This window comes from Coregonus lavaretus (assembly GCF_964263955.1).
Source record: "Coregonus lavaretus genome assembly, contig: HAP1_SCAFFOLD_911, whole genome shotgun sequence".
NCBI classification, from domain to species: Eukaryota; Metazoa; Chordata; class Actinopteri; order Salmoniformes; family Salmonidae; genus Coregonus; species Coregonus lavaretus.
Window position 1 is genome coordinate 57001 of NW_028163519.1, and position 24747 is coordinate 81747.

At 45.7% G+C, this 24747-nt stretch overlaps 1 protein-coding gene and 1 long non-coding RNA gene across 2 annotated transcripts in view; one reads left to right on the forward strand and one right to left on the reverse strand.

The window, feature by feature from the left end:
- Positions 1–24747, forward strand: part of LOC311118032 (uncharacterized protein) — a gene marked incomplete at its 5' end in the record, with an annotated part of 53997 nt that overhangs the window by 23836 nt on the left and 5414 nt on the right. Inside the window, 9 exons of the mRNA XM_084192914.1 lie at positions 19841–20032; positions 20416–20494; positions 20704–20818; positions 21087–21233; positions 21650–21718; positions 22058–22198; positions 24068–24179; positions 24396–24422; positions 24599–24673. Coding sequence (XP_084049040.1) covers positions 19841–20032; positions 20416–20494; positions 20704–20818; positions 21087–21233; positions 21650–21718; positions 22058–22198; positions 24068–24179; positions 24396–24422; positions 24599–24673 — 957 coding nt within the window. The remainder of the gene's footprint in view (positions 1–19840; positions 20033–20415; positions 20495–20703; positions 20819–21086; positions 21234–21649; positions 21719–22057; positions 22199–24067; positions 24180–24395; positions 24423–24598; positions 24674–24747) is intronic.
- On the reverse strand, positions 14528–14983 carry LOC311118041. Its single transcript, XR_014611749.1, has 3 exons — positions 14949–14983; positions 14712–14815; positions 14528–14569 (listed from the first exon to the last, which is right to left on the reverse strand). It is a non-coding gene; the product is annotated as an uncharacterized lncRNA (long non-coding RNA).

Consider the following 24747-nt stretch of genomic DNA (forward strand, 5'->3'; position numbering starts at 1 on the left):
CTCTCTCTCTCTCTCTCTCTCTCTCTCTCTCTCTCTCTCTCTCTCTCTCTCTCTCTCTCTCTCTCTCTCTCACTCTCTCTCTCTCCAGTCTATCTCTCTCCAGTCTATCTCTCTCCAGTCTCTAGAGAGAGAGAGAGAGAGAGAGAGAGACTGGAGAGATAGAGACTGGAGAGAGAGACAGAGAGAGAGAGAGAGAAAAAGAGAGAGAGAGAGAGAGAGAGAGAGAGAGAGAGAGATGGCGAGAGAGAGAGAAAGAGAGAGAGAGAAAGAGAGAGAGAGAGGGCGATTGAGAGAGAGAGAGAGAGAGAGAGAGAGAGAGAGAGAGAGAGAGAGAGAGAGAGAGAGAGAGAGAGAGAGAGAGGGAGAGGGAGAGGGAGAGGGAGAGAGAGAGAGATGGCAAGAGAGAGAGAGAGAGATACTATTCAAAAAATTTCAAATAGAGCAGCAGCTAATGAAAAAATGAGTTTTTAGAGTGAAGTACATCGGAAAAAAACCAAAAGAAAACTGCAAGACTGAATAAGAGACAAAACAAGCAACAAACAAAGAAGAAAGGCTTTTGAAAAAGTAACTATTTTTCATAAAACTGTACAGTTATCTTAGCTAGCTGAATTGTTTACCAGTTGCTAAGCAGTTGCTAGGGACTCTCCTGGAAGAAGCTAGCTAGCTAACAAAGAATATCTAGTTAACTGAAGAAAAGAAAGACAAAATAAGACAAAATAAGGACAGAAGACAAATGACATCAAAGTAAAACAGTCCTCTAAAAGACACAAGAGAGAATAATACAAGAAACAACGCTTCTATTGCAACATTGTGTGAAATTGTTTACCCACCAGACATCCAGACGGAGAAAGCTAAGAAAAGTTTCAAAGGTTTGATGATGGAACAGAACCATGAATGCCTGTTTGCAGATCTTACCAGTTGCAAAACAAGAGCAAATGTAATATTTAATACCAAACAAGGGCACATATGAAAAAGGGTTATTTGCAACAATTTCCCTTTCTCAAAAAAGAGAGGCATCAGCCAAGGATGTCAGATCAGCATTTTTGAAGAAGCTGACAAGAGCAACACGTATTAAACAGTAAACTTATATAATAATGGAACTGTATTGATACAAGGCAATGATTCAAGCCTCCAGGATTTTGAGAATATGTTTGCTACCCTAAAAGCAGAAGCTAAACTCATCTCAGAAACTGAGGAAAAAGTCAATGAGGGAGATGGAGAAAAGCAGGCCCCAACGGTCTCTGTGACACAGCAAGAAGCCCTCAGTGTCCCTCTACCTACCTCACCTGCAGCAGACAAAGCCAAGGACATGCCTACGACACCAAGAACACCTGCTATGCAATGTTTCCACAACACCCTCTCTCTAATTGAAGCAGAGGTCATATAATTCAAAGAGAGGGAGGAGGACACTGTCCAGAAACTAAAAGAAGAGATGAAACAGTTCAATCAGACAAATGATGACCTCAGAGACCATCTGAGCACAACAAGAAAGGAGCTAGAACAAAGAGAGAGGTACATTGAGACCCTCAACCAGCAGCTAGTCAATATGTCCTCTGCATCTAGAGAACATGTCCACCAGCCTGGTACAACACAAGCAGAACCTGAGACCAGCATGGCCTCCACCACACAGCCTGATGACACTGCACCCGCCTACCAGTCTGCTCCAGTCCAGATCAGCCAACCAGCATCCCACTCTGCTCTAGCCCAGGTCAGCCTACCTGCTTCCCAGTCTGCTCCAGCACAGTGTGCTCCAACCCAGGTCAGCCAACCAGCAAACCAGTCTGCTCCAACCCAGGTCAGCCAACCAGCCACCCAGTCTGCTCCAGCCCAGGTCAGCCAACCAGCCTCCCAGTCTGCTCCAGCCCAGGTCAGAATACCAGTCTCCCAGTCTGCTCCAGCCCAGGTCAGAATACCAGTCTCCCAGTCTGCTCCACCCAGACAGTCACCCACAACTGCAATCATTATTGATTCAAATGGGAAGTTCTTAGTCCAGGAAAGATTATTCCCTAGACACCAGGTGTATAAGTTCTGGTGTCCTACAACTGAGAGTGCAATGCAGCTACTCAGTCAGACCAGGATTGACACCCCCGACAACGTCATCATCCACACTTCCCAGGAAAGTTGATCGAAAAAATAAATCAACAGATCACTGTGGACTGTGCCTCACTGCTCAACGGCTCACCACCCCACTCTGACATGTGAACATTTATACGATAATGTACATCTTGATCAGGACAGTATCAGAACCTTTGCCAAGGACCTTAAGGATGCAACACTTGGCAGGGACCCACACACCCATCACCTCAGCAACAGAGCCCCCCCCCCCCCCCCACTCCCCCCGCCCCACCTTCTGAAACAACAGTACCCCCACCATCCCCAAGAGAGAATAGCCAGACACGGCTTATTACAGCACAGCTCTACAAGACCAGGCCCAACACAGCACAGATTTACCAGACCAGACCCGCCTCAGGACAGCACGACCAGACCCGTCCCATCACAACACAGCTCTACTAGACCTGGCCCATCACAACACAGCTCTACTAGACCCGGCCCATCACAACACAGCTCTACTAGACCTGGCCCATCACAACACAGCACTGCCCACTACTCCAGGGTCGGGCAGAACACTGTCCTTCAGAGAAGTACACCACATGATGCAGTCCACACCATGTATCATTCAGATCATCAGCCTACATATGCTGAGGTAACCTCTGGCAAAAGACACCTAGAACTATCAGAGATTGGAGAGGTGCGCCAACTACTGCATCTAATATGCATACTACTGGGATAAACAGACCCTTTCATTCACACGCACGCACACACGCACACACACAGACACAGGGTTGCAGATTGCTTTGTACTTATTTTTTGGGCCATTCTTATTAATTTGTTTACAACTATCCTTTATTTTAATGCCACTGGTATTTTAATAATAGTGATGTGTAATGGTGTGTGTGTGTGTATGTGTATATGTCACGTTCGTCGAGGAGTGAAGGAGACCAAGGCGCAGCGAGTGAAAAGAACATGTTGACTTTATTTACTTAAAGCAACCAAAAACAACAAACCAAAGCGACGAATGTGAAGTCCAACAGTACAAATACTGAAAACGGAACAAAAACCCACAACCCTCATGAGAACACAAACAGTTTAAATATGGCTCCCAATCAGAGATAACGAGCCGACAGCTGACACTCGTTACCTCCGATTGGGAGTCACACGACACCACAATTAACTCACCCAAAACACAACCAAACGAATACACCCTATACAACAAAACCCCACAACAAAACCCCACAAAACAAATACACCCTGGCTCAAATACAAAAGTCCCGGAGCCAGAGTGTCACAGTACCCCCCCCTAAAGGTGCGCACTCCGGGCGCACCAGCATACAGTCTAGGGGAGGGTCTGGGTGGGCGTCTGTCCACGGTGGCGGTTCTGGCCCTGGTCGTGGTCCCCACCCCACCTTAGTCACCACCCGCTTCCATAGCCTCCTCCACATGACCACCCTCCAACTTACCCCACCTGGATTTAGGGGCAGCACCGGGCTAAGGGACAGCACCTGGCTAAGGGGCAGCACCGGACTAAGGGACAGCATCGGGCTAAGGGACAGCCCCGGACTCGATGGCGGATCCTGGCTGGCTGGCTCTGGCGGATCCTGGCTGGACGGCTCTGGCGGATCCTGGCTGGACGGCTCATGGCTGGCTGAAAGATCTGGCTGCTCATGGCTGGCTGACGGATCTGGCTGCTCATGGCTGGCTGACGGATCTGGCTGCTCATGGCTGGCTGACGGATCTGGCTGCTCATGGCTGGCCGACGGATCTAGCTGCTCATGGCTGGCCGACGGATCTGGCTGCTCGTGGCTGGCCGACGGATCTGGCTGCTCATGGCTGGCTGAAGGATCTGGCTGCTCATGGCTGGCTGAAGGATCTGGCTGCTCATGGCCGGCGGAAGGCTCTGGCTGATCCTGTCTGGCGGAAGGCTCTGGCTGATCCTGTCTGGCGGAAGGCTCTAGCGGCTCCGGTCTGGCGGACGGCTCTGACGGCTCATGGCAGACGGGCGGCTTAAGCGCCTTTGGGCAGACGGGCAGTTCAGGCCCCGTAGGGCAGACGGCAGACTCTGGCCGTCTGAGGCGCACCGTAGGCCTGATGCGTGGTGCCGGAACTGGAGGTACCGGGCTGAGGACACGCATCTCCGGGCTAGTGCGGGGAGAAGCAACAGGGCATGCTGGACCCTGGGAACGCACATAAAGCCTAGTGCGGAGAGCCGGAACAGGGCATGCTGGACCCTGGGGACTCACATAAGGCCTAGTGCGGAGAGCAGCAACAGGGCATGCTGGACCCTGGGGACGCACATAAGGGCTAGTGCGGAGAGCCGGAACAGGGCATGCTGGACCCTGGGGACTCACATAAGGCCTAGTGCGGAGAGAAGCAACAGGGCATGCTGGACCCTGGGAACGCACATAAAGCCTAGTGCGGAGAGCCGGAACAGGGCATGCTGGACCCTGGGGACTCACATAAGGCCTAGTGCGGAGAGCAGCAACAGGACGCACAGGGCTCGGGGGACACACAGGAGGCTTGGTGCGTGGTGTAGGCACTGGTGGGAAAAGGCTGGAGACACGCACCATACAGCTAGTGCGTGGAGGAGACACAGGGCTCTGCAGACGTACAGGAAGCCTAGTGCGTGGTGTAGGCACTGGTGGTACTGGGCTGGAGCGGGGAGGTGGCGCCGGAAATACCGGACCGTGCAGGCTTACTGGCCCCCTTGAGCACTGAGCCTGCCCAACCTTACCCGGGTTGATGCTCCCCGTCGCCCGACCAGTACGGGGAGGTGGAATAACCCGCACCGGCCTATGTGGGCGAACCGGGGACACCATGCGTAAGGCTGGTGCCATGTAAGCCGGCCCGAGGAGACGCACTGGTGGCCAGATGCGTTGGGCCGGCTTCATGACATCCGGCTCAACGCTCAATCTAGCCCGGCCGATACGTGAAGCTGGAATGTACCGAACCGGGCTATGCCTGCGTACAGGAGACACCATGCGCTCTACTGCGTAACACGGTGTCTGCCCGTACTCTCGCTCTCCACGGTAAGTCCAGGGAGTAGGCGCAGGTCTCCTACCTGACTTCGCCACACTCCCTTTTAGCCCCCCCCCAAGAAATTTTTGGGTAGTACCCACGGGCTTCCAGCCTTGACTCCGTGCTGCCTCCTCATACCGCCTCCTCTCGGCTTTAGCTGCCTCCAGCTCTTCACGAGGGCGGCGATATTCTCCCGGTTGTGCCCAAGGACCCTTTCCATCCAGAATCTCCTCCCATGTCCATGAATCCTTGATAGGCGTCCATAAATCCTGTTGCCGCTTGACACGCTGCTTGGTCCTTTTATGGTGGGTTTTTCTGTCACGTTCGTCGAGGAGTGAAGGAGACCAAGGCGCAGCGAGTGAAAAGAACATGTTGACTTTATTTACTTAAAGCAACCAAAAACAACAAACCAAAGCGACGAATGTGAAGTCCAACAGTACAAATACTGAAAACGGAACAAAAACCCACAACCCTCATGAGAACACAAACAGTTTAAATATGGCTCCCAATCAGAGATAACGAGCCGACAGCTGACACTCGTTACCTCCGATTGGGAGTCACACGACACCACAATTAACTCACCCAAAACACAACCAAACGAATACACCCTATACAACAAAACCCCACAACAAAACCCCACAAAACAAATACACCCTGGCTCAAATACAAAAGTCCCGGAGCCAGAGTGTCACAGTATATGTATGTATATATGTGTATGTGTATATATGTATGTATATATATATGTGTATGTGTATATGTATGTATGTACAGTGGGGAAAAAAAGTATTTAGTCAGCCACCAATTGTGCAAGTTCTCCCACTTAAAAAGATGAGAGAGGCCTGTAATTTTCATCATAGGTACACGTCAACTATGACAGACAAAATGAGAAAAAAAATCCAGAAAATCACATTGTAGGATTTTTAATGAATTTATTTGCAAATTATGGTGGAAAATAAGTATTTGGTTAATAACAAAAGTTTCTCAATACTTTGTTATATACCCTTTGTTGGCAATGACACAGGTCAAACGTTTTCTGTAAGTCTTCACAAGGTTTTCACACACTGTTGCTGGTATTTTGGCCCATTCCTCCATGCAGATCTCCTCTAGAGCAGTGATGTTTTGGGGCTGTCGCTGGGCAACACGGACTTTCAACTCCCTCCAAAGATTTTCTATGGGGTTGAGATCTGGAGACTGGCTAGGCCACTCCAGGACCTTGAAATGCTTCTTACGAAGCCACTCCTTCGTTGCCCAGGCGGTGTGTTTGGGATCATTGTCATGCTGAAAGACCCAGCCACGTTTCATCTTCAATGCCCTTGCTGATGGAAGGAGGTTTTCACTCAAAATCTCACGATACATGGCCCCATTCATTCTTTCCTTTACACGGATCAGTCGTCCTGGTCCCTTTGCAGAAAAACAGCCCCAAAGCATGATGTTTCCACCCCCATGCTTCACAGTAGGTATGGTGTTCTTTGGATGCAACTCAGCATTCTTTGTCCTCCAAACACGACGAGTTGAGTTTTTACCAAAAAGTTATATTTTGGTTTCATCTGACCATATGACATTCTCCCAATCCTCTTCTGGATCATCCAAATGCACTCTAGCAAACTTCAGACGGGCCTGGATATGTACTGGCTTAAGCAGGGGGACACATCTCGCACTGCAGGATTTGAGTCCCTGGCGGCGTAGTGTGTTACTGATGGTAGGCTTTGTTACTTTGGTCCCAGCTCTCTGCAGGTCATTCACTAGGTCCCCCCGTGTGGTTCTGGGATTTTTGCTCACCGTTCTTGTGATCATTTTGACCCCACGGGGTGAGATCTTGCGTGGAGCCCCATATCGAGGGAGATTATCAGTGGTCTTGTATGTCTTCCATTTCCTAATAATTGCTCCCACAGTTGATTTCTTCAAACCAAGCTGCTTACCTATTGCAGATTCAGTCTTCCCAGCCTGGTGCAGGTCTACAATTTTGTTTCTGGTGTCCTTTGACAGCTCTTTGGTCTTGGCCATAGTGGAGTTTGGAGTGTGACTGTTTGAGGTTGTGGACAGGTGTCTTTTATACTGATAACAAGTTCAAACAGGTTCCATTAATACAGGTAACGAGTGGAGGACAGAGGAGCCTTAGTTAGTTAATCATTAGTCTAACAGTTGTTTTTCATTTTATTGTTTTCATTTATTTTATTTCTCACATTAAACAGACATTTGAGAAGGATTTGAGAAGAGAATTGCTTGCAGTTGTACCTATGACACACAGACACACTAAAGCTGTACAGTGTAGTTAGAAAAGTCAGTTTACATTATTTGCAGATGTGTTCCCTTTTATTTACAAATCGAAAAATGTAACATTTGAAATGAATGTGACAGAACAGTTAAGCCAAGAGTTCCTGTGGGAGTCTTCTCCTTCAGTCTTTTTGCCTCCTATGCCTCGTTTCCCATTAGATGGGATTTTCCCAATGCCAACTTCACCTGAGACAGCCACTATCCAGTGTCATGTGTTGCTGAATTACAGATCTCGCTATCCCAATGTCGCTGCTGTCCATGGTGCTGAAATATCCAATCTCGGCTATTTGCATACATAGGACCATCCACACTTGACACCACACACACAAGTTAATGCTTTTTCTCTCACACACTTTTGAACATTGCACAACCTGCAACAAGACACTGAAACAACACTTAATTTCAAGTTTGTTTTTTTCTGAATAAGATGAAATCAATGTGTGGAAGGAGATTGGACAATGTATAGGCATTCCCTATAGCTGTTTTTGACTGGAGCATGATCCGATTGCTTTGTTTGAGCCAGAATGGAAATTTGGTCTGAGAAACGACGCCCATTTTAGCATGACTATTTCAGACAAAATTAACTTTATGTTATATGTAAAAATATAAATAAGGCAATGTTTATATGTCACGCCCTGGCTCTGGGGACTATGTTATGTTGAGCCAGGGTGTGTAAGTCTATGTTTGTATATCTATGTTGGCCTGAGTGACTCCCAATCAGAGGCAACGAGTGTCAGCTGGTTGTCTCTGACTGGGAGCCATATTTAACTATCGGTCTTTTCACTTTGTGTTGTGGTTTCTTGTTCCGTTAAGGTTTGTTCGTGTTGTAACCTTAGACGTCACGCATCGTTGGTTATTGTTTTGATCGTGTTGATCAGTTAATAAATATATATTATGTTCACCTTCAACGCTGCGCATTGGTCCTCTCTCGTAGACGAGCGTGACATTATATGACCCCCTTTCAAACAGTCACTTATTTATCACTTTCTTGCAGATATACAGTGCATTCAGAAAGTATTCATACCCCTTAACTTATTCCACATGTTGCTTTCTTACAGCCTGAATTCAAAATGGATTCAATTATAACATTTTCTCTCACGCAGCTACACACAATACCCCATAATGACAAATTGAAAACACGCTTTTGAAATTTTTGCAAATGTATTGGAAATTACATACAGAAATATCTCATTTACATAAGTATTCCCACCCCTGAGTCGATTAAAGCTGTGTCTTACTTGATAAATCTCCAAGAGCTTTGCACAACTGGATTGTAAAATATATGCATTATACTATATATAGACAGACATTTTTTTTTTGCCATAGGTTTTCAAGCCGAATTAAGTCAAAACTGTAACTAAGCCACTCAGAAACATTCAATGTCGTCTTGGTAAGCAACTCCAGTGAATATTTGGCCTTGTGTTTTAGGTTATTGTCCTGCTGAAGAGGGAATTTGTCTCCCAGTGTCTGTTGGAAAGCAGACTGAACCAGGTTTTCCTCTAGGAATCTGCCTGTACTTAGCTCTATGCCGTTTATTTTTATCCTAAAAAAGTATCTAGTCCTTGCCAATGACATGCATACCCATAACATGATGCAGCCACCACCATGCTTGGAAATATGAAGAGTGGTACTCAGTGATGTGTTGTGTTGGATTTGCCCCAAACATTAGGCTTTGTATTCAGGGCATTAAGTTCATTTCTTTGCCACATTATTTGCAGTTTTACTTTAGTGCCTTATTGCAAACACAATGCATGTACAGGTTTCCTTCTTTTACATTTACATTTTAGTCATTTAGCAGACGCTCTTATCCAGAGCGACTTACAGTTAGTGAGTGCATACTCTGTCAATTAGGTTAGTATTGTGGAGTAACTACAATGTTGATGATTCATCCTCAGTTTTCTCCTATCAAAGCATTAAACTTTCTAACTGTTTTAAAGTCACAATTGGCCTCATGGTGAAATCCCTGAGCGTTTTCCTTCCTCTCTGGCAGCTGAGTTAGGATGGACACCTGTATTTTTGTGGTGACTGGGTGTATTGATACACCATCCAAAGCATAATTAATAACTTCACCATGCTCAAAGGAATATTCAATGTCTGCTTTATTTGTACCCATCTACCAAAAGGTGCCCTTCTTTGCGAGGCATTGGAAAACCTCCCTGGTCTTCATGGTTGAATCTATGTTTGAAATTCACTGCTCGACTGAGGGACCTAATAGATAATTGCATGTGTGGGGTACAGAGATTATGTATTCGTTCAAAAATCACTATTATTGCACACATAGTGAGTACATCTAACTGATTATGTGACTTGTTAAGCACATTTTTACTCCTGAGCTTATTTACACTTGCCATAACAAAGGGGTTGAAAACGAATTGATTAGATTACTAGATACTAGACTCTGTCAATATGTTTTTGGAAGTGGCTCTGCATTTCTTGCATACATATCATATTTATGTAAGGATTATGATGACTTTCTAAAAGGACAAAGCTGTTTATGTGTGTTCCCTTGTCTCCACTGTCACCACATCCCTCGATGCGTGCAAACAGAGCATCTATATCAGGGATGGGCAACTCCAGTCCTCGGGACCTGATTGGTGTTACACTTTTTCCCCAGCCCCAGCTAACACGTTTGACTCTAATAATCAAGTGCTCATGGGTTTCAGTTTAGAATGCAATAAGTTTAATCATCTGTGTTTGCTAGGGATGGGGAAAAAGTGTGACACCCCTCCGACCCCCAAGGACTGGAATTGTCCATCCCTGATCTATATGGTACAACCAGTACCAGACCTGAATGAATGTGTCTGTTTTGAATATTCACGGAGACAGAATGATGTGGTTGATAGCAGAGACGTCATGCCCAAAGGGGGCACAGGGTCACTTGCCCCCTCAGATTTGTGATGTTTAAATTTGTCTTGTTATATTTTCTCTGTCATACTACTAACCATGAAGTTGGCTTTAGCTAGCCCAGATAGGATCCCAATCTCCCAACCTAATAACTACACTGAACAAAAATATAAACGCAACATGTAAAGTGTTGGTCCCATGTTTCATGAGCTGAAATAAAAATCCCAGAAATGTTCCATTTGCACAAAAAGCTTATTTCTCTCAAATTGTGTACACACATTTGTTTACATCCCTGTAAGCAAGCATTTCTCCTTTGCCAAGATAATCCATCCACCTGACAAATATGGCATATCAAGAAGCTGATTAAACAGCATGATAATTACACAGGTGCACCTTGTGCTGAGGACAATAAAATGCCACTCTAAAATGTGCAGTTTTGTCACACAACACAATGCACAGATGTTTCAAGTTTTGAGGCAGCGTGCAATTGGCTTACAGACTGCAGGAATGTCCACCAGAGCTGTTAACAGATACTTTTATGTTAATTTCTCAACCATAAGCCAAGGCGGCTTTAGAGAATTTGGCAGTACTTCTAACTGGCCTCACGACTTCAGACCACTTGTAAAGCAGCGTATGGGCGAGCTGTTGGCTGATGTCAACGTTGTGAATGCTCCATGGTGGCAGTGGGGTTATGGTATGGGCAGGCATAAGCTACGGACAATGAACACAATTGCATTTATCGATGACAATTTGAATGCACAGATATACCGTGGGATAGTGTACGTGCACAAAGTGAGTTTGTAACATGTATATCATTCTTACTTGTTGTTCTTTATATTTACTACCATTGCCTATTGTAAGTTGCCTCTCTGTTTTACTGTGTTGTGTAATACTCCGCAGGTAGCATAATGCCATTAATACAGCTTTTCCTTTGTTAATAGCGTTGTTGCTCTACTTGTGCTATCAGATATTGTGCATATTCATTACCCCTGTTATCTGTCCATTACAGGACTACTATCATTCCACTACCTTTCCATGTCCATTTCATCCGTGTGTGTCAATAAAGTATCCTTGAATGTAACTCTGAAGTTGCCTTATTCCCCTCTTACCGGGGGAGGTGAAAGCGCAACCTGGTCTCAGAACATTTCGTATTATTCTGTATGTACAAAGCTGTGATCAAGGCAAAGGGTGGCTACTTTGAAGAATCTCAAATCTGAAATATATTTTGATATGTATAACACGTTTTTGGTTACTATATGATGCCATATGTGTTATTTAATAGTTTTGATGTCTTCACTATTATTCTACAATGTAGAAAATACACAAGACACAGAGGAGGAGAAACTATCCAACACCCTGGGAGAGAGAATGAGTGACCTCAGTCGAACTCACAGCCAGAAAGATGGGTTAGATACAGGAGAGGAGGAGGTTACCCCGGATGCCATCACCCCTGCTCCTGTGAACAAGGAATGAGAGGGGAAGCCTTCTAATCAGGCCAACGGGCAGGCGGAGCGAGAGGTCATAGTGATAGTGATTCACACCCAGAGAGAGACAGACAACCCATACAACCTCTTGGCTGAGATTAACCACACAGAGGTAGAGGCAGAGGGCCTTCAGGGCAAGCCAGTCAGCCTGCCTGCTCTGATCCTCAAGTCAATTGTATTTAAATTCATATTCATTAAAGATTTTTAGTCAAGACTTGAAAAGTGCCATTTATTTTAAATTATAATTATTCAGTGTCTGCAACCCTCAAGAACCAGGGTGAGTCTGGGTCCCCCTTTAACTGGGCAAACACAACTTGCATATTGTCATAGACTAGGCCGAAACGTTAATCTTTTAACCTTGCTTAAATAAAACAATGCATTTTTAATAGTGAGCAAGAGTTTTCTATGATGATTAAAGTTTTTTTGTCGCGCCCTCCACTTTTTTGTCAAATAATACATCTAAAAAAAATGTAATAAGTTAATTATTAAAAGCATTAAAATTGGGATTGGGATGTTTCCCACCTATTTATACAACCTACTCCACAAAGTTTAGAGAAATGTTCTGAAATTAATTAAGAATTAAACAGAAGAAAATCAGAATTGAAGGCAACTATAATGCAAAGAATTTAATGGTATATGGTTCAATCCTGTTTCTGGTCTAATGAATAATTAATATTGTTCCTCCTCTTCCTTGTGGCAAGCGCAGCAGCACACTGCCCTCCAAAGCCTGCAAAAAAAACGCTGGACTGCCCCTTTCCTCGCCCTGCATGGAACATCCAGGGTCACGTCCTTGGTGACGTGTGGGGTGACGTCCAGGGTGACCACAGCAACATCCTCTGGAAAGGGACAAAAGCGGGACAGAATGTAAATAAATGCAAACCGTAGGTTCTAAACACTGGCCAGTTGAATGGGATCTTTTATTTCAGCTCATGAAACATGGGACCAACACTTTACATGTTATCATGATGAACAGCACCTGTCAGAGTGCTTTCGATAAGTCTTACTCACCTGCTTGGATGTCAGATGGCAGAGTGGCGTAGACGGCCACCAAGAGAGGCTTTTCTTCAGGTGTGACGTCCTCAACCTCCAAGAGTGAAGAAGCAGGGTATGCATCTGTGTTAGGGGTGAGGTCCACAAGCTCCAGGCTGGAAGAAGCAGGATCTGCCTCTGTGTTTGGGGTGATGTCCACAACCTGTAGGTGGGAAGAAGCCGGGTCTGCATCTGTGTTAGGGGTGATGTCCGCAATCTCTAGGTGGGAAGAAGCCGGGTCTGCCTCTGTGTTTGGGGTGATGTCCACAAGCTCCAGGTGGGAAGAAGCCGGGTCTGTCTCTGTGTTAGGGGTAGTTTCCACAACCTCCTGATAGGAAGAAGCCGGGTCTAACTCTGTGTTAGGGGTGATGACCACAAACTTCAGGTGGGTAGAAGCAGTCTCAGCCTCTGTGTTAGGGGTGATGTCCACAACCTCCTTGTGGGAAGAAGCCAGGTGTGCCTCTTTGTTAGGGGTGATGTCCACAACCTCCAGGTGGGAAGAAGCAAGGTGTGCCTCTTTGTTAGGGGTGATGTCCACAACCTCCAGGTGAAAAGAAGTCGGGTCTGCCTCTGTGTTAGGGGTGATGTCCACAACCTCCAGGTGGGAAGATGCTGGGTCTGCCTCTGAGTTATGGTTGATGTCAACAACCATACGGTGGGAAGAAGCAGGGTCTGACTCTGTGTTAGGGGTGATGTCCACAAACTTCAGGTGGGTAGAAGCCGTCTCAGCCTCTGTGTTAGGGGTGACGTTCACAACCTCCAGGTGGGAAGAAGCCAGGTCTGCCTCTTTGTTAGGGTTGATGACCGCAATCTCTAGGTGGGAAGAAGCCGGGTCTGCCTCTGTGTTTGGGGTGATGTCCACAAGCTCCTGATGGGAAGAAGCCAGGTGTGCCTCTGTGTTAGGGGTGATGTCCTCAACTTCCAGGTGGTAAGATACCGGGTCTGCCTCTGTGCTACGGGTTTTGTCAGCAACCTCCAGGTGGGAAGAAGCCAGGTGTGCCTCTGTGTTAGGGGTGATGTCCAAAACCACTATGTGGGAAGAAGCCGGGTCTTCCTCTCTGATACGGGTGATGTCAACAACATCTAGGTGGGGAGAAGCTGGGTCAAACTCTGTGTTAGGGGTGAATCCCTCAACCTCCAGGTGGGCAGAAGCCGGGTCTTTCTCTGTGTTAGGGGTGATGTCCACAACCTCCGGGTGGGAAGAAATTGGGTCTGCCTCTGTGTTATGGGGGATTTCCACAACCTCCAGGTGGGAAGAAGCCTGGTCTGCATCTGTGTTAGCGGTGACAATTAAAATCCTGATTGGCTCTACTACTACAAGGCACCAGGATGTCATGACAAAAGGCATCTGTCAGAGTGCTTTCTATGAGTGCTACTCACCTGCTTGGATATCAGCTGGTAGTGTGGCGGAGAAGGCCACCACTAGGACAGGGGGAACTCGCAGGGTGTCTGCAGTAGGCTGGAAGTAGCTTTTCACCTCGTCCGCCACAAAGGCACAGACAGAGCTCATAAAAAAAGGGGTCTTGAGGTCATCCAGGGAGAAGGACTGGCTGATTCTCCCGAGGATCGACCTCACAGAGTCAAAAGCAGCAGCCCGGGAGAAAGGGGTGTGAGGAGAAGAGGCCTTCAACGTGTTGGAGAGCTTCTCCCCTACGGCCACCACCATACTCACAGCCATCCCGCTTAGGAGGATGGGGTGATCTGAATGGCCTTCCTCTGGCTGAAGCCACAGGGCCAGGAGGATCCTGGGCACCAGCTCCACCACCACCTGGGATGGGCTGAGCAGGTTGCTACAGGGCTTATTGGACAGCTTGTCCAGAATGCTCCTCACAGCTCTCTCCACGATGATGTGGACCTTGGGGTCGCTGAAATCAACAAAAAGCAGCAGAGAAAGCTAAACGATGTGCAATGTTCACACAGAGAAAACTGCCCTAGTTATTTTCTGCATAGCTCCAGATGTGTAGATGAATGGAGCAAGCTGTATGCAGGGCAGTACATGGAACTCACATGTCAGCGCCAGCTGGAGAGGTGGTGTGCATAGAGCGGCGAAGCTTGCAGACAGCCTTGTGCTCCATGTCAATCATTTTTAGGCAGGTGTTTACTTCCCAGGTCTGCCGTAAGAAACAGGAAGTCCCATTAGTGTAATTTCACAACAGATATATTCTGCTGTACTGACTAGTTGTTGAAAGGCGAGAAAGGAGCTCACTGACTGATAGTCTAAGTCTCTAACTCTCATTCTCTTACCAGCCGAGCGAGTTCGTTCCCCTCCTCCAGGGTTTCCTTCCACACCCTTCAAATAAAACACAAAGCATTTCAACTTTCTTGGCTTCCTATTTATCTGTTGTTTATTTTATCCACACCTCCTGGAGTGCTGCTGGTGACAGAGAATGGCAGTGAAGGTGAGAGCTGACGTGGTACTCACCTCTCCCTAAGGGATTTTTTGCCCTGAGACACCAGCCAGTCGCTCATGTGCTCCATGGTGACATGGGGCGAGACCTGGCCTCGACTCTGGAGCAGCAGATAGTGGACCATGAACTTCTTCTGCAAGATGAGGTAAGGTGTGAGACCGTGCCACTAAAGACCATATAATGTGCTTTCAGAAAGGCCTCCCGCAACATTTCACAACTGCTCATGTCTCACAATTTGCAAGTGATATTAAAAACTCTTATGACCATCTTCTCTAAACTGTCTTGAAATAAAACTCTTGTTTTGGGATTAAATCTATCTCTTTTTTTCTGTGGTTACTGTTTTTGTGGGATGAATCTTACCTGTTTATTATAATATGCTTCCTCCCAGCAGGCCTGCAGAGTCTGCAAATAAAGGCTGCTTCTACAGAATTCCTTTGAAGATAATTAAAATAATTATGCTTTATTAGGTACATTATGCACAGGCATTTACAGTATGCCAAAAGGAATATCTCCTAAGATTACCTTAGTGGGACCATAAGTGAACTCAGGAATGCTCCCAACCCTATCCATGGTCAGAGGGGGACGAAATGCAGCGCTATAAATATACGGGATGCTTTAGAGATAACAGGAATGATTTAAAGTCGCGAATGATCAATGCCTGTGGAGTCGTCCAATATGCTGCGCTGAGAATTGAGTTGTAGGCGATATTTGGATATGTTTGGCGCAATTTACATGTTTACATTCTATTGCCATGGAGAAATTGAGTTTCTAGAACCTGTTTTCTTCTATGTCTTTATTTCGTGAAATATTAAGATCTTTATTTTGTCATAATGTGTATATGAGGACGTTGGAGCCCGTTCCGATTCATGACGCGGTTATCCAGGTGCAAGTTGCATAGACCTACTAATCCAACCTTGGTTTACAAGTTAAATTAAATTAGTAGATATGCCTATACAAATCTATTGACCACATCCATTTAAATCAATGATTGTCAATTGAAAATGTGGTAGTTGTGTTATCCTGTTGTGCGTGTCAGGGCTCCTCTTAAGCACGTTATTCCAATATTTCCTAGAATTGACGCAGGTTACACTTTTGCAAAACTACTAGGTTAAAAATAAGAGCATGAATGACAATAAAGGTATGACTTGAATTATATGTGTAGTAGTGTGATGTTGTTCCCCTAGATTATGCACCAAATTGCACACAAGGACAGTTCAAGTAGGCCAGGTCAAGAGGGGATGTTAATAAGTTAATAATAATAATAATAATTCAATACGGTTTCTTTATTTAATTACAGCTGGATAGCTAATGTTATTTTTTGGTGTACAAACATTTTTATGTATCTATATTGCAAATACACCTAATTGTAAAAGTTGTGTATATTTTGGTTTTGTCCATCGCGGGTTATCTGTATTTATGTACCCTCTTATTGTTCTCTTTTGCCTGACCTTCAGCTAGCAAGGTATGTTGTCCTTGGCGCCGTAATCTGTCAATATAAAACTGTGGTAAAGTTACACAAAGTGCTGTTACGCAACTACAGGTTTTGTTACAATGTGGACAATATAAAGATGTATGTTAACAACTTTCACCGAGCTCGCTAATTAGGGTACCTATTGTAACTCGGGAGTATTTGGGGCAGTGTTTGAGTGAGTGTCTATGTGCTCACGCAGGTGCCCGAGAGCTGTGGCTGCACCAAGGGCTAAACTATTGTGTGTTGTCTCGTGGTGTGCAGTTATGTCTTTTATTTTGTCAGAATTATGTTGTATATCATTTTACTTGTATTGTATAGTGTGTTGTTAGGCACTGAATGTGTGCATGCAGCACCTGTTCTCTTTTGCCTGACCTTCAACTAGCAAGGTGCCCGAGAGCTGTGGCTGCACCAAGAGCTAACATATTGTGTGTTGTCTCTTCGTGTGCAGGTCGAATAAAAATGATCCAACCATCAGAATTCCAGTTGTGGCAGTGTCCTAATTACGTGACCTGCCGACTGGTCAGCTCAAGCCGACCGCCGGAGCTGTGCATGTGGATGAGGTGCACGACATGCGCATGTGAATTTGTTGATGGCTTACTGTAAGTGAATATATACTGTAAACAGTGAAAGTGAATGTAGCATATTCATTAGATACAGGTATTCGTGCTTATTTGTATGTTTTGGATGAATTTGTTTTTTGCATTTATTTTTTGGGGTATTTGAATGCACTAAATTACATTGTATTTTAGTGCTCTGTTGAGCCATGGAAGATTCTCAAATCCATAAGACATGTTATGCTGGGGATTTTAGTGTGGGTAGAGGGAGGGGTGTCCTTCCATTTACACCAATTGTACAGTCAGCTCCTGGGAGTAGAGTGTTTGCTAGTCCTGAGTTTGCAAGCACTGGGAGTGGTAGGCTGTTTGTTCCACCTGACCAGGGTATCCCACCTCTGTCTTTTGATGTACCATCATCCACAGTACTCAGTGATAATGGGACTAATCAAATGTTCTGGTTCTGTCCCCGTCTGGCAGATTAGTTGTCCACTATTTAAAACCCTTTCTGAAGCATTTGATATAAAGTTGCAGCCTAGTGCAGAAATTGCTATTTTTGGAGTACCAAACAACTATCCTTCTCTGACCAATAGACAGCTAGATGCCATTGCCTTTGCCTCCCTGTTAGCCCGCAGAAGGATTTTATTGGATTGGAAATCTATCAATCCTCCCTTAGCCTCTCTTTGGCTCAAAGATCTGAAGCTGTTCCTAAAATGAGAAAAAATGAAGTTACCATTCGAGGGTCAACCAACTCATTTTATTCCTCCTGGGACCCGATGATATCCTATTTTGAACAGCTCCAAACACTTCCTCCAGATTAGTACTCTTGGCCCCACCTTGAGATTACTGCTATATAGGCCTATAAAATCACTTAATCACCTGAAATTGTTAGGCTATTACATTTTTGCTTGAAGTAACGTTGTTGTATACTTTTGTTTTGTTTTCTGACATGTAACTCAATTACTTTCCCTTTCTTTTTAAATGTGTTTGGAGGCATTCTGGGGGGAGGGGGAGGTCAAAGGGGGACTAAAAGGGGAGAAATGTACCATGTCTTTACATGTTATCTTTCATTAATTGTGAATACAAAATATATAATTTTAAAGGGAAGGCTTTGAAGCCAGATTTAGCGGATTTTGCTGTTTAGTTTTCCTCAACCTGTGTTTTGTTTCTCTCTCCTCTCCCTGTTAGATGGTGAGGCTGCTTCTCTCCAGAGGAGCCAACATTAATGCCTTTGACAAGAAGGATCGCCGAGCAATCCACTGGGCTGCTTACATGGGTGATGAGTTTACCACATCATTTACATTCTGACTAATGTCCTTTATACCAATGAATGAATGAATGAATGGACTGTGTGTTAGTCTCACAGCTCAGCTGTATGAGCCACGTCTAGTGTGTTATTATGTCAGAATCATGTACTAAGTAGGTTGATTAGATGTTTTCAGTTGTACTAACATGATGTAGGTGTTGCTTATGGTGCTGTGTACCACTGTAAACTAATCTATCTCTCCCTCTCTCTGCCTATCTCTCTGTGTTTGTATCTCTCTCTCTCTCTCTCTCTCTCTCTCTCTCTCTCTCTCTCTCTCTCTCTCTCTCTCTCTCTCTCTCTCTCTCTTTATCCCTCCCCCTCTCTCTCTACCATAGGGCACATTGAGGTGGTGAAACTGCTGGCCTCTCATGGATCAGAGGTGTCCTGTAAAGACAAGAAGGCCTACACCCCTCTCCACTCTGCAGCCTCCAGTGGAATGATCAGTGTGGTCAAGTACCTGCTGGACCTTGGTGTGGATGTGAGTCAACACGCATTCAAATGTGTAGGGGGTTTTCATAATAGTAATGAAGAGAGAGAGGTTAGAGCCAGTGATTTGGACCAGGGGGTTTTCATAACCAAGTAATGAAGAGAGAGAGGTTGGACCAGGGGGTTTTCATAACCAAGTAATGAAGAGAGAGAGGTTGGACCAGGGGGTTTTCATAACCAGGTAATGAAGAGAGAGAGGTTGGACCAGGGGGTTTTCATAACCAAGTAATGAAGAGAGAGAGGTTGGACCAGGGGGTTTTCATAACCAAGTAATGAAGAGAGAGAGGTTGGACCAGGGGGTTTTCATAACCAAGTAATGAAGAGAGAGAGGTTGGACCAGGGGGTTTTCAGAACCAAGTAATGAAGAGAGAGAGGTTGGACCAGGGGGTTTTCAGAACCAAGTAATGACGAGAGAGAGGTTGGACCAGGGGGTTTTCAGAACCAAGTAATGAAGAGAGAGAGGTTGGACCAGGGGGTTTTCATAACCAAGTAATGAAGAGAGAGAGGTTGGACCAGGGGGTTTTCATAACCAGGTAATGAAGAGAGAGAGGTTGGACCAGGGGGTTTTCATAACCAAGTAATGAAGAGAGAGAGGTTGGACCAGGGGGTTTTCATAACCAAGTAATGAAGAGAGAGAGGTTGGACCAGGGGGTTTTCATAACCAAGTAATGAAGAGAGAGAGGTTGGACCAGGGGGTTTTCAGAACCAAGTAATGATGAGAGAGAGGTTGGACCAGGGGGTTTTCATAACCAAGTAATGAAGAGAGAGGTTGGACCAGGGGGTTTTCAGAACCAAGTGACCTGATCAGGAATGTATTGTTTTGTTCTCTCTCCCCCCCCCCCCCCCCCCCTCTCTCTCTCTCTCCACTCTTTTCCCTCCCTTGCTCCCTCCAGATAAATTAGCCCAATGGGTTCGGTAACACCCCCCTCCACGTGGCATGCTACAACGGGCAGGATGTGGTGGTGAATGAGCTGATCGAGTGCGGCGCCAACGTGAACCAGGTGTACGAGAAGGGTTTCGCCCCACTCCACTTCACGGCCGCCTCGCGCCATGGGGCGCTCTGCCTGGAGCTGCTGGTGGGCAACGGGGCCCTCGTCAACATCAAGGTGAGGAGACCGGATGACCAACACTGTGTCTGAACTAAATAACACCCTATTCCCTATGTAGTGCACTACTTTTGACCAGGGGCCCATAGAGCAAGGAGCCGTGATGACACTGCCTGTGTCCCAAATGTCACCCTGTTCCCTTTATAAGTACACTACTTTGGTTCAAAAAGTAGTGTACTTATAAATAGGTTGCCATTTGGGACTTACACACTGACGCAGCACATGGCTTAGTATTTGGCCCTGGTCTACATTCAAATACCAATGGAATAGGCCTAACAATGCAAACTAAATGCAATCAAGCACTCCTCCAATACGTGTTTGATTTTGCCTGTGGTCAGCAGCACAGACTGCCGTGTGAACCATCTTTGTCTTTCTATCTGCAGAGTAAAGATGGAAAGACCCCCCTCCACATGACGGCCATCCACGGACGCTTCTCCAGATCTCAAGCCATCATCCAGAATGGTGAGTCGCTGTGAATGCTCTCAACTGAATATATATGAACCAGTAGGCTCTTCAGCATTGTCTTTTGTCTTCAAACCATGATTCACTGGCACAGAGCAATGTTACTTGCAATGTGGTTGAACATGAAGCTTCATGAGGCCTCTAGGGTCAAGTGGTTGACGTGTGTGTGTGTCTGTGTGTGTGTCTGTGTGTGTGTGTGTGTTCTGTAGGTGCTGAGATCGACTGTGAAGAAAATAATGGAAACACACCTCTGCACATCTCTGCTCGCTACGGCCACGAGTTACTCATCAATACACTCATCACGAACGGAGCTGACACAGCCAAGTGAGAACACACACAGTTTCCAGCAAAAATGCAACATGCATCTGCAATTCTGTCATTGACCGAATTCCCGCTTGGAGACTATGCTCAACACATTGTGGTGTGTGGGGGGTTGATAGACAGGGCATTGCAGCATGCTGATGTGTTGATCTGCTGTGGGGTTTAATGAGGACTGTGATGTGGTGCTGTTTCCAATCTTAGCTGAATCAACTGTAAGTCACTCTGGATAAGAGTGTCTGCTTAAAGTCTAAAATGTAAAAATGTGTTGTAGGCGAGGCGTCCATGGGATGTTCCGCCTCCACCTGGCTGCTCTCAGTGGGTTCTCTGACTGCTGTCGGAAGCTCCTCTCATCAGGCTTTGATATAGACACCCCTGACGACTTTGGAAGGACCTGTTTACATGCTGCAGCAGCTGTTGGGTGAGTGGACTGGTCCAGGCTTTACACCAAGGAATATTTAGTTCATGAACTGGAAAGCCACCAGAAAGAACAAACACATATTCACACTCTTACATTTCACATTGTTTAGCAGTATTAAAAAATCGTATAGATCATTAGTGCGGTATCATTTCTGTATAATGTGGTTCCATGCCATGGTGGTATTGACTTGCGCTCTGGTCTAAATTGTCTTTATATCTTCTTGAAAGAGAAGAGAAACCTGCAAACTGCTCTTGCTAGTATCACTTTTTATTATTGCTTTTATTAGCATTATAAAAACAGTGATACTAGCAAGAGCAGTGTACGGGTTTCTCTTTTCTTTAAGGTTCTCATTGTTACCATCCACCTGATAGCTCAGATGTGAAAGGGCCTTTCTGAACTTGATATCTTGTTACCAGGAACCTGGACTGTCTGAATCTGCTGCTCAACACAGGGGCAGACTTCAACAGAAAGGACAGCTTCGGAAGGTCTGTCTGTGGCATCAAATAACTTTCATATGTGATCTTTATGATAATGGGGAATATAGTATAGGGGCATATAGGAATTATTATGGGAAAGATTGGGCGGCAGGTAGCCTAGCGGTTAAGAGCGTTGGGTCAGTAACCGAAAGGTTGCTGGTTCAAATCCCCTAGCTGACTAGGTGAAAAATGTGTCTATGTGCACTGCAGCAAGGCACTTAACCCTAATTGCTCCTGTAAGTCGCACTGGATAAGAGTGTCTGCTAAATGACGTAAATGTAAATGTTTTACAGCTCCAATAAGCTGTTTCTGTTGTTGATGTTGAATGGTTTCTGTGCGTTCTTCTAGGAGTCCTCTGCATTATGCGGCAGCCAATTGTAACTACCAGTGTCTGTTTGCCTTGGTGGGGTCTGGGGCCAGTGTGAACGATCTGGATAAAAGGGGTTGCACCCCGCTCCACTACGCTGCTGCCTCCGACACAGACGGAAAGTACGTCTCACACCTCTCTTACTGTTGTGTGTGTTGTGGTGCCATGACCTTTCACATTTCACTGTAGTCTGGAGAGTATGTTGTGGTGCCATGACCTTTCACATTTCACTGTAGTCTGGAGAGTATGTTGTGGTGCCATGACCTTTCACATTTCACTGTAGTCTGGAGAGTATGTTGTGGTGCCATGACCTTTCACATTTCACTGTAGTCTGGAGAGTATGTTGTGGTGCCATGACCTTTCACATTTCACTGTAGTCTGGAGAGTATGTTGTGGTGCCATGACCTTTCACATTTCACTGTAGTCTGGAGAGTATGTTGTGGTGCCATGACCTTTCACATTTCACTGTAGTCTGGAGAGTATGTTGTGGTGCCATGACCTTTCACATTTCACTGTAGTCTGGAGAGTATGTTGTGGTGCCATGACCTTTCACATTTCACTGTAGTCTGGAGAGTATGTTGTGGTGCCATGACCTTTCACATTTCACTGTAGTCTGGAGAGTATGTTGTGGTGCCATGACCTTTCACATTTCACTGTAGTCTGGAGAGTATGTTGTGGTGCCATGACCTTTCACATTTCACTGTAGTCTGGAGAGTATGTTGTGGTGCCATGACCTTTCACATTTCACTGTAGTCTGGAGAGTATGTTGTGGTGCCATGACCTTTCACATTTCACTGTAGTCTGGAGAGTATGTTGTGGTGCCATGACCTTTCACATTTCACTGTAGTCTGGAGAGTATGTTGTGGTGCCATGACCTTTCACATTTCACTGTAGTCTGGAGAGTATGTTGTGGTGCCATGACCTTTCACATTTCACTGTAGTCTGGAGAGTATGTTGTGGTGCCATGACCTTTCACATTTCACTGTAGTCTGGAGAGTATGTTGTGGTGCCATGACCTTTCACATTTCACTGTAGTCTGGAGAGTATGTTGTGGTGCCATGACCTTTCACATTTCACTGTAGTCTGGAGAGTATGTTGTGGTGCCATGACCTTTCACATTTCACTGTAGTCTGGAGAGTATGTTGTGGTGCCATGACCTTTCACATTTCACTGTAGTCTGGAGAGTATGTTGTGGTGCCATGACCTTTCACAGTTCACTGTAGTCTGGAGAGTATGTTGTGGTGCCATGACCTTTCACAGTTCACTGTAGTCTGGAGAGTATGTTGTGGTGCCATGACCTTTCACATTTCACTGTAGTCTGGAGAGTATGTTGTGGTGCCATGACCTTTCACATTTCACTGTAGTCTGGAGAGTATGTTGTGGTGCCATGACCTTTCACATTTCACTGTAGTCTGGAGAGTATGTTGTGGTGCCATGACCTTTCACATTTCACTGTAGTCTGGAGAGTATGTTGTGGTGCCATGACCTTTCACAGTTCACTGTAGTCTGGAGAGTATGTTGTGGTGCCATGACCTTTCACATTTCACTGTAGTCTGGAGAGTATGTTGTGGTGCCATGACCTTTCACATTTCACTGTAGTCTGGAGAGTATGTTGTGGTGCCATGACCTTTCACATTTCACTGTAGTCTGGAGAGTATGTTGTGGTGCCATGACCTTTCACATTTCACTGTAGTCTGGAGAGTATGTTGTGGTGCCATGACCTTTCACATTTCACTGTAGTCTAGAGTATGTTGTGGTGCCATGACCTTTCACATTTCACTGTAGTCTGGAGAGTATGTTGTGGTGCCATGACTTTTCACATTTCACTGTAGTCTAGAGTATGTTGTTGGCCGTGTTTGAATACATACTAGTGTTAAATCTGCAGTGTGAAAGCTTGGCCACGTCTCCTTTGGGAAAGTGTCTCTGCTTGCTTATCTGTCTGTCTTGATGTTGGTATAATGATTAGTGAACTCTTGACCTCTGACCTCTAGGTGTCTGGAATATTTGCTGCGAAACGACGCTAACCCAGGGATCAGGGACAATCAGGGCTACAACGCAGTCCATTACGCGTCTGCGTACGGACACCGCCTCTGTCTGGAGCTGGTGAGTCAGAACCACAGGGGACTAGACGCCCTGCATTCACAGACCATTTTGTCTGCGTCACAAATGGATGTAGGGCCCATAGGGCTCTGGTCAAACGTAATGCACTATATAGGGAATAGGGTGCCATTTGGGACAGACGTTGATATTCAGTAGGTTTTAAGGTGTGGTTGCATGTTTGTCGTGGCCGCATCGTCACTCTTGATGTTCTTTTTCCAGATTGCAAGTGAAACACCTTTAGATGTGGTAAGTACCAGTTGGTTACTTTTCCTCACACTAGCTTGTTTAAGATACGAATGCAACACCCCAGTATGTCTGCAGGGGCTGGTCACTGAGATTTACAACATGAAACATGCTACTAGACTAACCTTCAAAGTAAACATGTTACAAGTCTAAACTGGCCCGTCCTTGTCTTTCCCCAGCTAATGGAAACCTCAGGGACAGACATCCTGAACGACTCTGATGTCAGAGCTCCCATCAGCCCCCTACACTTAGCTGTGAGTAAAGCCTACCTGCTCCTGTAGGGGTCTCGCCACATGACAAATGGCACCCTCTTCCCTATTTAGTGCAC